This window comes from Bufo bufo, chromosome 7 (assembly GCF_905171765.1).
Source record: "Bufo bufo chromosome 7, aBufBuf1.1, whole genome shotgun sequence".
Taxonomy (NCBI): Eukaryota; Metazoa; Chordata; class Amphibia; order Anura; family Bufonidae; genus Bufo; species Bufo bufo.
In genome coordinates this window covers 183,584,874-183,599,061 of record NC_053395.1, presented here as the reverse complement: position 1 = coordinate 183,599,061, position 14,188 = coordinate 183,584,874, and the positions used below count along the sequence as shown (strand labels likewise).

Genomic DNA, 14,188 nt, shown 5'->3' with positions numbered 1-14,188 from the left:
ACCAGTGTCAACCAGAGAGCATGCCCACAAACAGTGTCAGCCAGAGAGTATGCGCACACAAACCCTGTAAGCCAGAGAGTATGCACACAAACTCTGTAAGCCAGAGAGTATGCCCACAGTGTCAGCCAGAGAGCATGCCCACAAACAGTGTCAGCCAGAGAGAGTGTCCACAAACAGTTTCAGACAGAAAGCATGCCCACAAACAGCATCAGCCAGAGAGCGTGCCCACAAACAGTGTCATCCCGAGAGCATGCACAGTAGCAGCCAGAAAATGTGCCCACAGACAGTGTCAGAGAGGACACCCAGGTGTCAGCCAGAGAGTGTGCTCACAGTAGCAGCCAGAAAATGTGCCCACAAACAGTGTCAGACAGAGGACACTCAGGTGTCAGCCAGAGAGTGTGCTCACAAACAGTATCAAAGAATGTGCTTACAAATAGTGTGAGCCAGAGAACACACTTATTAGCAGTGTCAGCCAGAGTGTGCCTAAAAACAGTGTGAGCCATATAATGCATCCACAGACTCGTGTCAGCCAGACAGTGTACCCACAAACAGTGTCACTATAGAGTGCACCCACAGTGTCAGCTATAGAGTGCACCCACAAACAGTGTCAGCTATAGAGGGCACCCACAAACAGTGTCAGCCAGAAAGTGGGCTTCCAAATATTATCTGCCGGAGACTGGGCCCATAAAGAGTGCCAAGAGAACATGCACATAAACAGTTCCAGTAAGAGCGTGTACATTAGCAGTACCTGCCAGAGAGTGCTACCATAAACATGACCAGATAATACTGTAGGAAGGCGCAAGGGTTCCGTCGTTGACGGAAGGTATGTGTCACCGAGGTTCCTGGCCTCGGTGAAGTAAGAGCCGGTATTTTCAGGTGTCATCGGCAGCTAATGCTGATTGACACTTTACTATTTTAGTATGGCTGTATAGCTGATCCGGGACGGCTCTTACTGGGAGTAGGCAAAGTGCTGGGTGGGTGACTACTCCCCACGTTCCAGGCCAGGTCTTGACTGGCCTTTAAAAAACCCAGCCGGCAGTGTCAGCTGGGAGTGATTACCGCTCTCTCACAGAGGAGCTCTGGCAATCGCTGGTGTGGGAACTGAGCTCTGTGCTGGGCTGGAATGCGGAGACCTGTGTCTTGGGAGTGCAGGCCACCTTAAGCCTGCATTTGGACTGCTGGAGGCAAAACCGCCGACAAGGTGACGTTTTTTTATGCACAAACTCTCTACTCGATGTGAACAAACACCAACCTTGCAAAGAGTGTTTTTGTTTGACCTTATGTGTGAATAAATACAGACATTTGAATTACAAACTTGTACTTTGCCTCTGTACTGCACCCGCTTATCCCAACTACCAGAGCGAATCCCCACAATACATTCATGTTAAACTATAAACTCACCTCTCCCTTTCAACTATATTGGAAGGAAGGCTTGCAAATATATTGTAGGAGAAACCTATCCAATAGGTCCCAATAGTTGTTACTCAAGGGGTCTTTATATATATTTAGTGTATGTGTACTGTATATACTGGTAACTAGTATTACAGCAACCATTTTCTAGCACATATTAAAATGCCCAACCTGTTTCTATTACAACTGGTAATTTCCACTGCTAAATATTCCTAGATCTGTTGCACCGCAGGGAACGTGAAAAAATACTTTAACCTCCTCAAGACCCTGCAATATTCAGTTTTTTTTTACTCTGTGCTTTCCTGGAGCCATAACTTTTTTATTTTCCCGTTCCATAAGAAGGAGTGGGACTGCCAGACATAGCCAAGTACTCAGCTATAAATGAAAGAAGCGGCAGAGCGCAAGATTGACTGGCTGCCAATAGGATTGGTGAAGGTGCCATCAGTCAGACCAGAATACCCCTTAAAGGGAACCTGTCACCGGGAATTTGTGCATAGAGCTGAGGACATGGGTTGCTAGATGGCCACTAGCACATCCGCAATATCCAGTCCCCATAGCTCTGTGTGCTTTTATTGTGTAAAAAAAACCGATTTGATACATATGCAAATTAACCTGAGATGAGTCCTGTATGTGAGATGTCAGGGACAGGACTCATCTCAGGTAATTTGCATATGTATCAAATCGTTTTTTTACACAATAAAAGCACACAGAGCTATGGGGACTGGGTATTGCGAATGTGCTAGCGGCCATCTAGCAACCCATGTCCTCAGCTCTATACACAAAATCCCGGTGAGAGGTTCCCTTTAAGCCATATTTACATAATTTTAGAAAACCCCTTTATGCTCTTTGATCAAACTTTTTTTTTAAACATTAAGAAAGCGCACATCTCTTAAAGGGGTTTTCTGACTTTTTTTTAACTGATGACCTGTCCTCAGGGCCGAACAGGTCCCCCACCCACCCGTTGATCAGCTGTTTAAGGATGCTGCAGTGCTCACCGGAACTCCTTGTAGCTTACCAAGCACTGCACCGTACAGCGGCTGTGCTTGGTATCGCAGCTCAGCCCCATTCTATTGAATGGGACTGAGCTGGGTCTAGGCCATGTGACGTCAGTGGCCAAAGCTAAATTGTGAGAAGGCCAAGGTGCTGATTGGCGCAGGTCCCAGGTGTTAGACCCCACTGATCAGACACTGATGATCTATCCAAAAAGTCGGTAAACCCCTTTGTTATTTTTGCGCATCACCAATCCTAAATTGGCATAGATATCTGCTAAAAAGTATGCCGTTTTCTGGAGTAAATTATAGTAAATGTGCCAGGGCAACGTGGCATGCCCCCCTCCGGCAATGCACATTAAAGAAAAGAAAAAACAAACAAAAAAAAAGCTGTACGTGGCATAAAAAGGGGAAAAGTCAGAGTTTTGTGACTTTTGGCTTTCAAAAGTCACAAAAACGTGATGTTCATCACTTTTTTAAGACAAAAAAAAATTCTTGATACATCAGGCCCTCAATGTTTTCCAGTTTGAAGTGTGGCTTCTCCATCCTGACTCTAAAACACCACTTGCATCTTGTTCTATATTACCAGGTATTACTACTGGTGGTTGGAAATGGCTCTGAATAAGCTTTGCGATATTATGCAGATGAAGAGCTAGAATGATCGAGCTGGCGCACCATTCTACAAGCTAGGTCTGTACCGGCGGATGATTTAGATTGAAGGATTCAGTAAATCAATTATAATAGTGGAGGACACAATCATTCCTGTTATGGTCTACTGCCTAAGTAATATAAATGAAAAAAAAAAAATCTATTATCAATGTCGTCAAAACTGTGGAAGCTTTAGCATCTTTTCTTATCTATGGATAATGTTTACCTAGTGCAGACTATAGAACTATGTTCTACTAGGGGTGGGCGATATAGACGATATGCGATATAAACTATATAAATTTGGCCAACCATAGAGATTTCATTTATATCGCCATATTGCGGTAGAACATGGCATGCGCCGCTCTCGGCACGCACCATGTTCTCCTGAGCCGGCACAGTGGAGAAGGAGGGAGTCCCTCCCCACTGTGTGCGGCTGCCGCGGACCACCAATGAGAACAGACTAGGAGGAGGGGAGGGACTGTGGCCACTGCGCCACCAATGAGAACAGAGAGAAGGAGGAGGGGAGGGACTGTGGCCACTGCGCCACCAATGAGAACAGAGAGAAGGAGGATGGGAGGGACTGTGGCCACTCCGCCTAGCCTGCATGTGCCGGCCATATCCCATACCCGGCCTCTATGACTGCATGCTGTGATCCACCGCAATTAACTCCTCAGTCCTGCGGGGTTAATTGCGGCGGATCACGGCGCACAGTAATAGAGTCCGGGCATGGGATATGCCCGGCACATGCAGGTAGCTACGTTTGTATTCAGGCATATTAACTATATTCATTGGTGGCACAGTGGCCACAGCCCCTCCCTTCTACTCCCCCTCTTCTAAGTATTATATTAATTGCGGCCCCCCCTCCACACGATTAAATCATTGGTGGCAGTGGCCCCAGGCTGGCAGCTTCTGATCGGAGCCCCAGCAGTGTAATCCTGGGGCTCCGATCGGTTACCATGGCAGCCAGGACGCTACCGAAGCCCAGGCTGCCATAGTCAGCTCCCTGCTGCCGTGTGCACTATTCACAGGACAGCAGGGAGAGTGTGAAGTCCCATTTACCCTAATAGAGCTCTATTAGGGTGAATAGGACAAGAGTTCTAGCCCCTAAGGAGGCTAATAGTTATTAAATAAAAAGTAAAAAAAAAAGTTTAACCCCCCTGAAATAAAGAATATATTGCGATATATATCACATATCGCACATGCTTGAAATTATATCGCAATATAGATTTTAGTCCATATCGCCCACCCCTAAAGTGTGCCTTATATGTTAGAGGTCGTCCAGCTTTCACTAAGTGATGGCCTATCCTCAGGATAGGTCATCACTAGCTGATCTGCGGGGGTCCGACACACTTCACCACCCCGGATCAGCTTGAAGTCAGTGGCGATACTACACAGTACTGTCATCTGTGCAGTGGAGGGAGATCGTTACTCCAGCTCTGCTCCCATTGTGGTGAATAGGAGCAGTGCTGCAGCGTCTGCTCTGTCCACTACACAGATGACGATGTAGACTTCCAGCGACGGAGCTGATCAGCAGAGGGATGCAGGGTGCTGCAAACGGCCATCACTTAGTAAAAGACGACAACCCTTTTAAGGCTACTTTCACACTAGCGTTTTAGTTTTCCGGTATTGAGATCCATCATAGAGGCTCAATACCGGAAAAAAAAAACGCTTCAGTGTTGTCCCCATTCATTGTCAATGGGGACAAAACTGAACTGAACAGAACGGAGTGCTCCAAAATGCATTCCATTCCGTTTAGTTGCGTTCCCAGACCGGAGAGCGAACCGCACCATGTTGTAGTTTGCTTTCCGTCCTGGGATGCGGAGCAAGACGGATTCGGCATGACCCCCAATGCAAGTCAGCAGGGACGGATCAGTTTTCTCTGACACAATAGAAAACGGATCCGTCCTCCATTGACTTTCAATGGAGTTCATGACGGATCTGTCTTGGCTATGTTACAGATAATACAACCGGATCCGTTCATAACGGATGCAGATGGTTGTATTATCAGTAACGGAAGCGTTTTTGCTGAACCCTGCCCGATCCAGTAAAGACGCTGGTGTGAAAGATAGCCTAAGATGGATGTACCAGCTCTCCTGTTCTAGTATACAAAACATACAATTCTGGAGCATCTTTCCTTAGTAGACTGCATTTTGCCGTTCCTCTGTTATTCCTCCTGGAAATACAATAACAAATTATTAACTGCAGGTTACCATTTCGTTTGTCGATGGTGTGTGTCCCTATATAGTCCTAATGAGCCAAATCTTCCTAATTACATAAGGATAATATAGCAGCACAGGCAGGTATAGTCAAATAGGCGTACAGGATATGAGTCTGGTGAATGGATATAACTAGTAGTTAGAAAAAAAAAAGAATTTCTAACATTAAAATGAAGAGAGAACCAAATTACCTATAGGTACTCATGATGGGGGGGGGGGGGGGGGGGGGGGGGTGGCTTACACAATGGAGAATTGGCTAAGGCGACTTTTACATGGCTCCCCAGGCATAATGATAACCAGGTTTCGAGGCAGGGGTACATCGTATGGAATACATAAAATGTCTTTCACCTATGCCAAGCACAGTCCTGACACTAAGTACAATGCAAGATCATCCAAAGTAAAAAAGCAGCAGCTCATGGTGTGAATTGCCATGTGAAAGGCAGACCTCCAAACATATTACTTTTACTATTAAATGCAACGTAAAAGTAATCATGGGTCATTACTGCCCACTATGCTCATCAGCTCTGCCGGCACGTCAAGTGAAGAGTTATTAAGGGGAGCGCAGGATTGATTAATGTGCTCACATAAAGAACACTTTAATTATTTCTCTGACATTCAATTTTCTTTACAAGTCATTCTGTTCTTCACAGCCGAAGGTTCTGCTGTTGGCAGACAGGAAGATTTCATTCGCTTACAATCACCGCCAGGGTGGGCATTTTAACCCCTTGCAGTGAATGCATGATTCTAACCTGTAGTCACTTGTGTATGCAGCAGTAAGGCCTCTTTCACACTGACGAAATGTCCGTTCGGGTGCAATGCGTGAGGTGAACGCATTGCACCCGCACGGAATCCGGACCCATTCATTTCTATGGGGCTGTGCACATGAGCGGTGATTTTCAGGCATCACTTGTGCGTTGCATGAAAATCGCAGCATGCTCTATTTTGTGCGTTTTTCACGCAACGCAGGCCCCATAGAAGTGAATGGGACTGCGTGAAAATCGCAAGCATCCGCAAGCAAGTGCGGATGCGGTGCGATTTTGACGCACGGTTGCTAGGAGACGATCGGGATGGAGACCCGATCATTATTATTTTCCCTTATAACATGGTTATAAGGGAAAATAATAGCATTCTTAATACAGAATGCATAGTAAACTAGCGCTGAAGGGGTTAAAAAAATATATAATAATTTAACTCACCTTAATCCACTTGTTCGCGCAGCCCGGCTTCTCTTCTTTCTTCTTCTTCTTTGCTGTGCAGGAGGAAAAGGAGCTGTGGTGATGTCACTGTGCTCATCACATGGTCCATCACCATCACAGAAGTTTGGGTTTGGGTACCACACGCGCGATTTTTCTCACGCGCGTGCAAAAGGCATTAAAATGTTTTGCACTCGCACAGAGAAATCGCGCATTTTCCCGCGACACATCCGCATCTTATCCGGCCCAAATCCATGACGCCCGTGTGAAAGAGGCCTAAAGGTTTTTTGCGACTTTTTCAAGGGGCGTTTTTGACAGGCGGAAAATCTGCAGCGTTTCACAGGGGCAGCAAAGTGGTTGAAATTTAAAAGGGGTGTTTCACTTAGGCAAATTGTATTTACCATGTAGAGAAAGTTAATACAATTCACTTACTAATGTATTGTGATTGTCCATATTGCCTCCTTTGCTGGTTTGATTCATTTTTCCATCACACTGCTCATTTCCAGGTGTTACGACCACCATTCAATCTAGCAGCGGTGGTCGTGCTTGCACAGTATAGGAAAAAGTGCCGGCCTCTCTGGTGGTTAGGTCCCGGGGAAGGCGCATAGGCACTTTTTCCTATAGTTTAGGGGGGTACGGCTAACTAACCTGTCTGTCCCATAGGCTGATTTTAATTAGTGCAAGTATAAAGCTGTAGTCTGTTCTCCCTGCATTTATTGGAGGTCATTTGGCACCAGGAGAGGTAAGATACGGTGTGGGCTCAGCATGCATGTGGAGCCTGCATTCTCTGAATTTAAAGGTTGACTAACCTCCATTTTCTTCTTTGCAGTCATGAGGACAGAGGTTGTCGTGACTTTAGAAATACTGATTCCCTGTAGTGACATTAGGTGGGGGAAGGGGGGCCGTTATAAGCCTCTGTTCACACTTGCATCATGCTTTTGTGGAATACAATATCTCTTTATGAAGAGCGCATTAAACCGTGTGAGGAGTCTTAGAGGCTAGGCAATGCTCCTCTGGAATTCTGGGAAGAAGGGATGCAAATAAGATCTTAGCAAGCTCTGCGTATTATGCCACCAGATGTACGGCAGCTATCCTATTAGTCAATGTTCGACCTCTAAAGAGGCCTTGAGACATGACTCGGATATTAAATAAACCAGCATCTCATCTGCAGACAGCTGTTTCAGGGTGATTGCCCCTCATCAGTGCAGAGTAGAGAGTACCGGCTTAACCGGGTGATAGGCCTGAGTCAAGATTTGGGAAATACAATACCCCCTTATGGAGAGTGCGTTAGAACGGCGTCATGAGTCTTATAGGCCAGGCAATGATCCTCTGGAATTCTGGGAAAAAGGGTTGCAAATAAGCTGTAAACAAGCTCTGCCTCTAATGCCACCAGATGTAAGGCAGCTATCCTATAAACTGATCTGATCTGTTCAAAATACCGTAAAGGCCAGCTGAACCCATACAGATCTGTTACATGGGGAGGTTGTGAGCTGTGACCCTCCATGAATCGGACTTGTTTCTTTTTTTTTTAGCACATCCCATAGATACTCAAATGTATTGCGATTAAGGGAATTGTCAAGCCAAGTCAACACCTTCAACTCTTTGTTACATTCTCCAAACCATTCCTGAACAATTTTTCAGTGTCGCAAGGAGAATTAGGCTACTTTCACACTAGCGTTAATATTTTCCGGTATTGAGATACGTCATAGGGTCTCAATACCGGAAAAAAACGCTTCCGTTTTGTCTCCATTCATTGTCAATGGGGACAAAATGTAACTGAACAGAACGGAGTGCACCAAAATGCATTCCGTTCCATTCTCATACTGGAGAGCAAACCGCAACATGCTGCAGTTTGCTTTCTGTCCTGGGATGCGCAGCAAGATGGATCTGTCATGACCCACAATGCAAGTCAATGGGGACGGATCCGTTTTCTCTGAGACAATCTGACACAATGGAAAACGGATCCGTCCTCCATTGACTTTCAGTGGAGTTCATAACGGATCTGTCTTGGCTATGTTCGAAGCGTTTTTGCTGAGCCCTGCCGGATCCAGCAAAAATGCTAGTGTGAAAGTAGCCTTAGCCTGCTGAAAGAGACCACTGCCATGAGAAAGCTACTGCCATGAAGGTGTGCAGTTGGTCTGTACAATGTTTAGGTAAGTGGTACCTCCCTCTGTCTAACCCCAAAGATGCCACATTTACTATTGGCAGTGAGATCTGAGGGGTTAAATGACTAGGATACGAGTTACTGTAGCTCTGATGCCGACAACTGCCAGTAGGTGTCTGCTGTATTACGCGAGCCCGCGAGCCCGCTCCATACTACCGCTTAATGCAGTTATTCCAGTAAGGGATTAGGGTGACAAGACATCCATAGAGGTAGACTATACTTCTAGTTACAGTTTGTCTCTAGTCAGGTGGAACCGGTATGAATCAGAAAAGTACCTATCCAGAAAAGAGGAATTCCTCTGCTTGCTGGGAATCACAGGGTTAACACTTGTAGGGCTCTTAGGTAACCATATGGCTCTTACAAGATTTCCACATTGCGCTAGAATTTTTATTGGCAACAGCTTGTCTGTTTTACTCCTTAAGGTTTGTACGACCTCAAAACCGCAAGATTTAAATTAAAAGTTCAAGCTTCTCTAAAAAATGTACCAGCCCCCCAAGAAGATAGTGTGACCAGAGCAGAACTCCCTGGTTCGTCCCATTCAATGCTCACACAAAACAATTGTCCTCAGTCTGCACCATCGATGTATACAATAAGCAGGGACTGACAAACTCCACTTTTAGACCTTGTACAAAGGTCTCAGTTTAAATGGTCTCTGTACTTTTACAAAACTTTGCATAAATCAATAGTACGGTACTTTGTAATATATCTTAGAAGAGAAAAATACTTTGTTCTAGAGTTAGATGCAGCCCACCCCCAATCTTTTTGAAACTAACTCTCTCTCTCTGAAATTTGGGGTGAGGAGGAGGGAAGAAGTGCAGAGAGAAACAAACAAGAGTCAGGCAGACATAATTCAGCTGATTCAGCAGCTAATAGTAAGTGTTATATCTTAGCCCAAGTGCTTTATTCACATCTATACTGCTCAGTTCTTCTTTATAATGTCCTATATTGCCTCCGAGTGATTGAGAGTCAGGGAGCAGACTCTGCTGTCTCTATGTGTAGTCTATGGGATCAGCTAGTCTCCAGCCAACAACTCACAGACAACTGAGAATTAGAGATTCAGCATGCTCAACCGTCCCTCTATTCAAATATCTACAGTCAGAAGAAAGTGAGGACTTAAGACCCCCTGTTTAGCGATCATGGGAGTTCCAGCAATCAAACATGTATCACCTATCCTGTGGATAGATGATAAATGTCATTTGTGGGAAAACCTCTTTAAAGAGTTACAAGCTCCTTGGTCCCAATGCAAAATATCTAACAGCGCCCCCTGCATTTCATGTTCCTTTTGAAGAGTGGCTTTTGGGCCCCCAGTTTTGTAAAAATAAAAAAATGAAGAAAAAAAGATTGCGACAAACAAATGATTATTTTTACTGTTTGTATCACCAAGTACCAAGTACACAATGAATTCCATGACGAATGATAAAAGTGTCAGCATTTTATACCATCCCTGTGAGGCATGTCTCTGTTTGCTTTAAGGACTGTAATATGTTCTTATAATGAATGGAATAAACAACGCAAACTTTAATTGCTTTAAAAAAATAATAAAGTATTAAGAGCATTCATTACTCTATGTGTGTGCAGATTCTCTTCCTACACTGGCAGTGCCACAAAATAAGTTGCAGTCGGTTATGGGTTGAATTAGCATAATGATCCCCTATCCCAAAAAATACGGTCTCCGTAGGACGGGCTGCAAATAAACCACACGAGCGAAATGACAGCTGTCATTGGCCCGCCATCTAATTGTGAGATTCATCCTATAAGGCATTTCATTAAACTGCAAACCATTTATCTCCTGTCAGCTTTACCAATAAAGCTTTCAGATTCAATGTATCAAACAGTCATTTTTCTTTTTTTGCAGGAATTTTAAAAAGAATTCCACTTTACATATGGGAGGGAAAAACATAAAAGGCTGTTTCCTCTCCTTTGAAATTATTACCCGTTTATGAGCCTGAAAACACATTACACTGGAATGAACATCCACGCAACGAACGGAAAAATGTACAACTTCACCCTTAATGCGGCAAAGTTTCTTTCCAGGTCATCCGTACCTGTAGCTGCCCATTAAATGAACTCAGGTCCTCTGCCTTCTTTTCCAAGGATTGCACCCACACTTTCCTCTTCTGCCTGCACCTGGAAGCGGCAGCGCGGTTCCGTTCTAAAAACTTCCTCCTCTTTTCATCTGGGTCATCGCTTGCTGCTTTCCTCCGACGCCCCCCTGTGCTTTGAGGTTGTGGTGCGGGGGGAGCTGGAGATGCCTGTAACAAACGAGGACAAAGTAGTTTGGTGTCTGGCTGATTTTTTACAGACAACTTATCTCTCTGCATTGCATTAGAAAAAAAAAAGAAGCAAAAAGCAAAAAAGGAAAATGTGAACATTAAACACCGGAGAGAACAGCTGGTGAAGCAATCTCCCAGAACAGCCTTCTGTTCAGGAGATGTTGAGGAAGAGCACAGAGCAGGAGCGCAGGATTGCTCCTTCACTGCAGAAAGACAGCGTGTGCGATTACAAACATCATAAAGCCACAATAACATATAGCACGCACATTAATGTAGAATGTAAGTAATGCAAGCAATGCTCCCGAAATTGCACGCTTACATGGAAGGTGTGTCTCCAGACTGAAGTAAAAGAAAAAGAAACTCAGCAGCAATAGGATCTTAAAAGGGATATGTCAGCTGCATATGCTGCTGAGGAAATTACAGCTAAAAGGTTTGTACAGCCGACAACCAAAGGCACAATAAAATGTCGTACCGTTTGGCTACCAGAAGTGCTGTAAGTCAGTTCATGCTTCTGGTGCATCTATAAGGCCCAGCCTATCCCCACCCTTCAGGCCGGGGTTTGACAAATTGATGTGCGTGCAAATGCCCCGAAGGGCAGGAGAGGACTGTCCTGATGAATGCACCGGACTCAAACTAGAAGTCTGTTGTATTCTATCTGTGCTCTTAGTAGCCAAACGGCACGATTTTCAGAAGATAGAATTCAAATTTCAGGACCGAGGACATCTACACATTCCAACTTCTGAAACACACCAACCAAATTAATAGCAGACTGAGAAGACATGATGCAGCCCTGGTTTTGGCGTACTGTATATTTTACTTTATAAGACGTTTCCCCCCCCCCCACCCCAAAAGTGGAAGAAAAATGGCAATGCATCTTATAAAGCGAATCCTAATGAGCATTTCCATTATGGAAGAGCTCATTAATGTGTAGGAGGTGCAGTGAGTGACTGGTTCCACTCACCGCTCCTTGGTCTCCCTCCAGACCCTGCACTGTGTCCTGACTGTCTATAGTGTCAGGAAGTAATGAACATAGGCATGCACTATTACCTGATGGTGCGTCTTCAGGTCAAAGTGCAGCACAGGGCTTGGAAGAAGACCAGGGAGCGGTGAGTGCAGGAAGAGCCCACTAGATCAGCAGAGTGGCGGTGCCACCCGGAGCAGGAGAGGTAAGAAAATGTATGTATTTTAATGTCTGATCTGAGGTCTGATGAGGATTGGGGGTCTGATTTGAGGTCTGATTGGGGGTATGATTGTGTCACGGTAAGTGAGGGAAGGGAAGCAAACCAAATCCAACTAAAGCAACAAAACACAAGGCTAGGCCCCAAAGCTAAGGGACAGGGAAAGGTCACCACCTGACAATCCCTGACTTTATCCCTGACTGCTGACAACATGAGCAAATCCTAAAGGTGGAAGTGCTCATGCGCTGGATCCTAAACCTAGCTGAAACTGAAACAAACCCTCAGCTAGGGAGCTGGAGATAAGACAACCGGTTCCTAGCGCTTGGTGCAGGAACCAGCGTCTTCCTGAGGCCTAGCCAGAACACACAACAAAAGGGAAGGAATATGACTTAATTTAAGACGGACAGGGAGCAGGAGATCCACCAAAAACCAGCTGAGAATTCCAGAAACAAATATAAAACGCAAGGAGTATAGTGAGAGGTGGGTATAAATAGCACCACTAAATAGCTTATGAGAAGAACCTGTAGGGAGGTGGGATCCTGCCCAAAACCACAACAAAGAGAAACATAACAATCTGTCAGATAGACTCACGTGTAGTAAGTCAGATTTTCTCAGGCCTCTCACAGGGCAGGGCGTGACAGATTTGGGGGTTTGATCTGAGGTCTGATAAAGTTTGGGGGTGTGATTGGGGGGGTTTTATCTGAGGTTTGATAAAGTTTGGGGGTTTGATCTAAGGTCTAGTAAAGATTGGGGGTCTGATCTGAGGTCTGATAAAGATTTGGGGTCTGAAGTGAGGTCTTATGAAGATTGGGGGTCTGATCTGAGGTCTGATGAAAAATATTTTTCAGATTTTCCTCCTCTAAAATCTAGGTGTGTCTCATAAAACGTAAAATACTGTACATACCGGTGTTTCAGTAGTTGATGTGGCGGGTTGCTGTAGTGACTGTGGATGAGCTTCCTCTGGCTGAGACTTTGCAGTTGCACTCGACTGTCCATTGGTGGTTTCACCATTGGTTACCTGAGAATGCTGCTGGGTCAGGGCAGCTTTTAGTCTCTAAAAAGAAGGAGAAACAAATGCTGCTAATAACAACACTGTAAAAACCTAAAGGCTGAGGCCAGTAGGAGTTAAAACATTGATTACATAAATCAGATCACAGAAGTAGATTATTGCTAATTAATCAAAATATCTTACAATTATTAGTGATGATTGCTTTGCCTATGATACTTAAAATAACTGGTTTCCGAAAGCTGCCTTACTGGTCAGACCACTTAGAAGAGAACCATTAGAATATTTGTTACTAGGGCAAGATTTGTGATGCCAGACCAGACCATAGGAAAATAAAAACAAAAATCAGCATTTTAGCATTGAGAAGAAAGTATGAATGATACTGTTTCACCCGGCTGTGTACGGTCCGTGAAAAACGGTCTATGTCATGGCCCTGTTTCCTGGACCGTGGCTCATGTGACTCAAACTCACAGCATAATGGTGATTTATGATGCTGTAAGTTCTTGCCCGATCACGGGTCTACTGTACTGTACTTATATAATGCAGTGATTTCAGGTTAGACAGACGACTGTCTATTCGAGCATGCGGCCATCATACAGACCGTTTTTCTTAGCCCGTACACAGCCATCTGAAACAGTATCATTCATGCTCTAAGATTTTTCTTCTCTGTGCTAAAATGCTGATTTTAGTTTTTATTTTCCTATGGTCTGGCATCACAAATGTTGCTCTAGTAACAATTATTCGAATAGTACCAGATGCAGTGGACTGAAGACATGTCCAGTATGTGCATGCACTATCCTTGCCATCAAATCTAATGGAACGGTTGATAAAGGCTCTGATAAAAGGAACCAACGCTTGTATGAACTCAAGCTTAGGCAGCTTTTACTGGAAAATCTGATTAATAAGGCAGGAAAAGATATGTGTGCTCTAAATTCTGCAAAAGTCTTTTTTGCTCTTTAGTCTCAATTCTGCCTTAAAAGAAATGTCACAGCTGAAAAATGCCTTACCTATACGAGGACTGGCTGGTGATTAGCTGATCCGGCAGATGACACCTACAGCAGTCAACTGATCTGGTACCCGAAACCTACCATGATCAGCTGATCTGACAGTG

General features: G+C 44.6%; 1 protein-coding gene across 3 annotated transcripts in view; it reads right to left on the bottom strand.

Moving 5' to 3' along the window:
* ATF2 (activating transcription factor 2) overlaps positions 1 to 14,188 on the bottom strand; it is a 96,119-nt gene that overhangs the window by 17,417 nt on the left and 64,514 nt on the right. For all 3 annotated transcript variants that reach the window (XM_040439626.1, XM_040439627.1, XM_040439628.1), the window contains exons 9-10: positions 12,976 to 13,125; positions 10,666 to 10,872 (exon numbers count right to left, since the gene is read on the bottom strand). In XM_040439626.1, the coding sequence (XP_040295560.1) occupies positions 10,666 to 10,872; positions 12,976 to 13,125 (357 nt within the window). The remainder of the gene's footprint in view (positions 1 to 10,665; positions 10,873 to 12,975; positions 13,126 to 14,188) is intronic.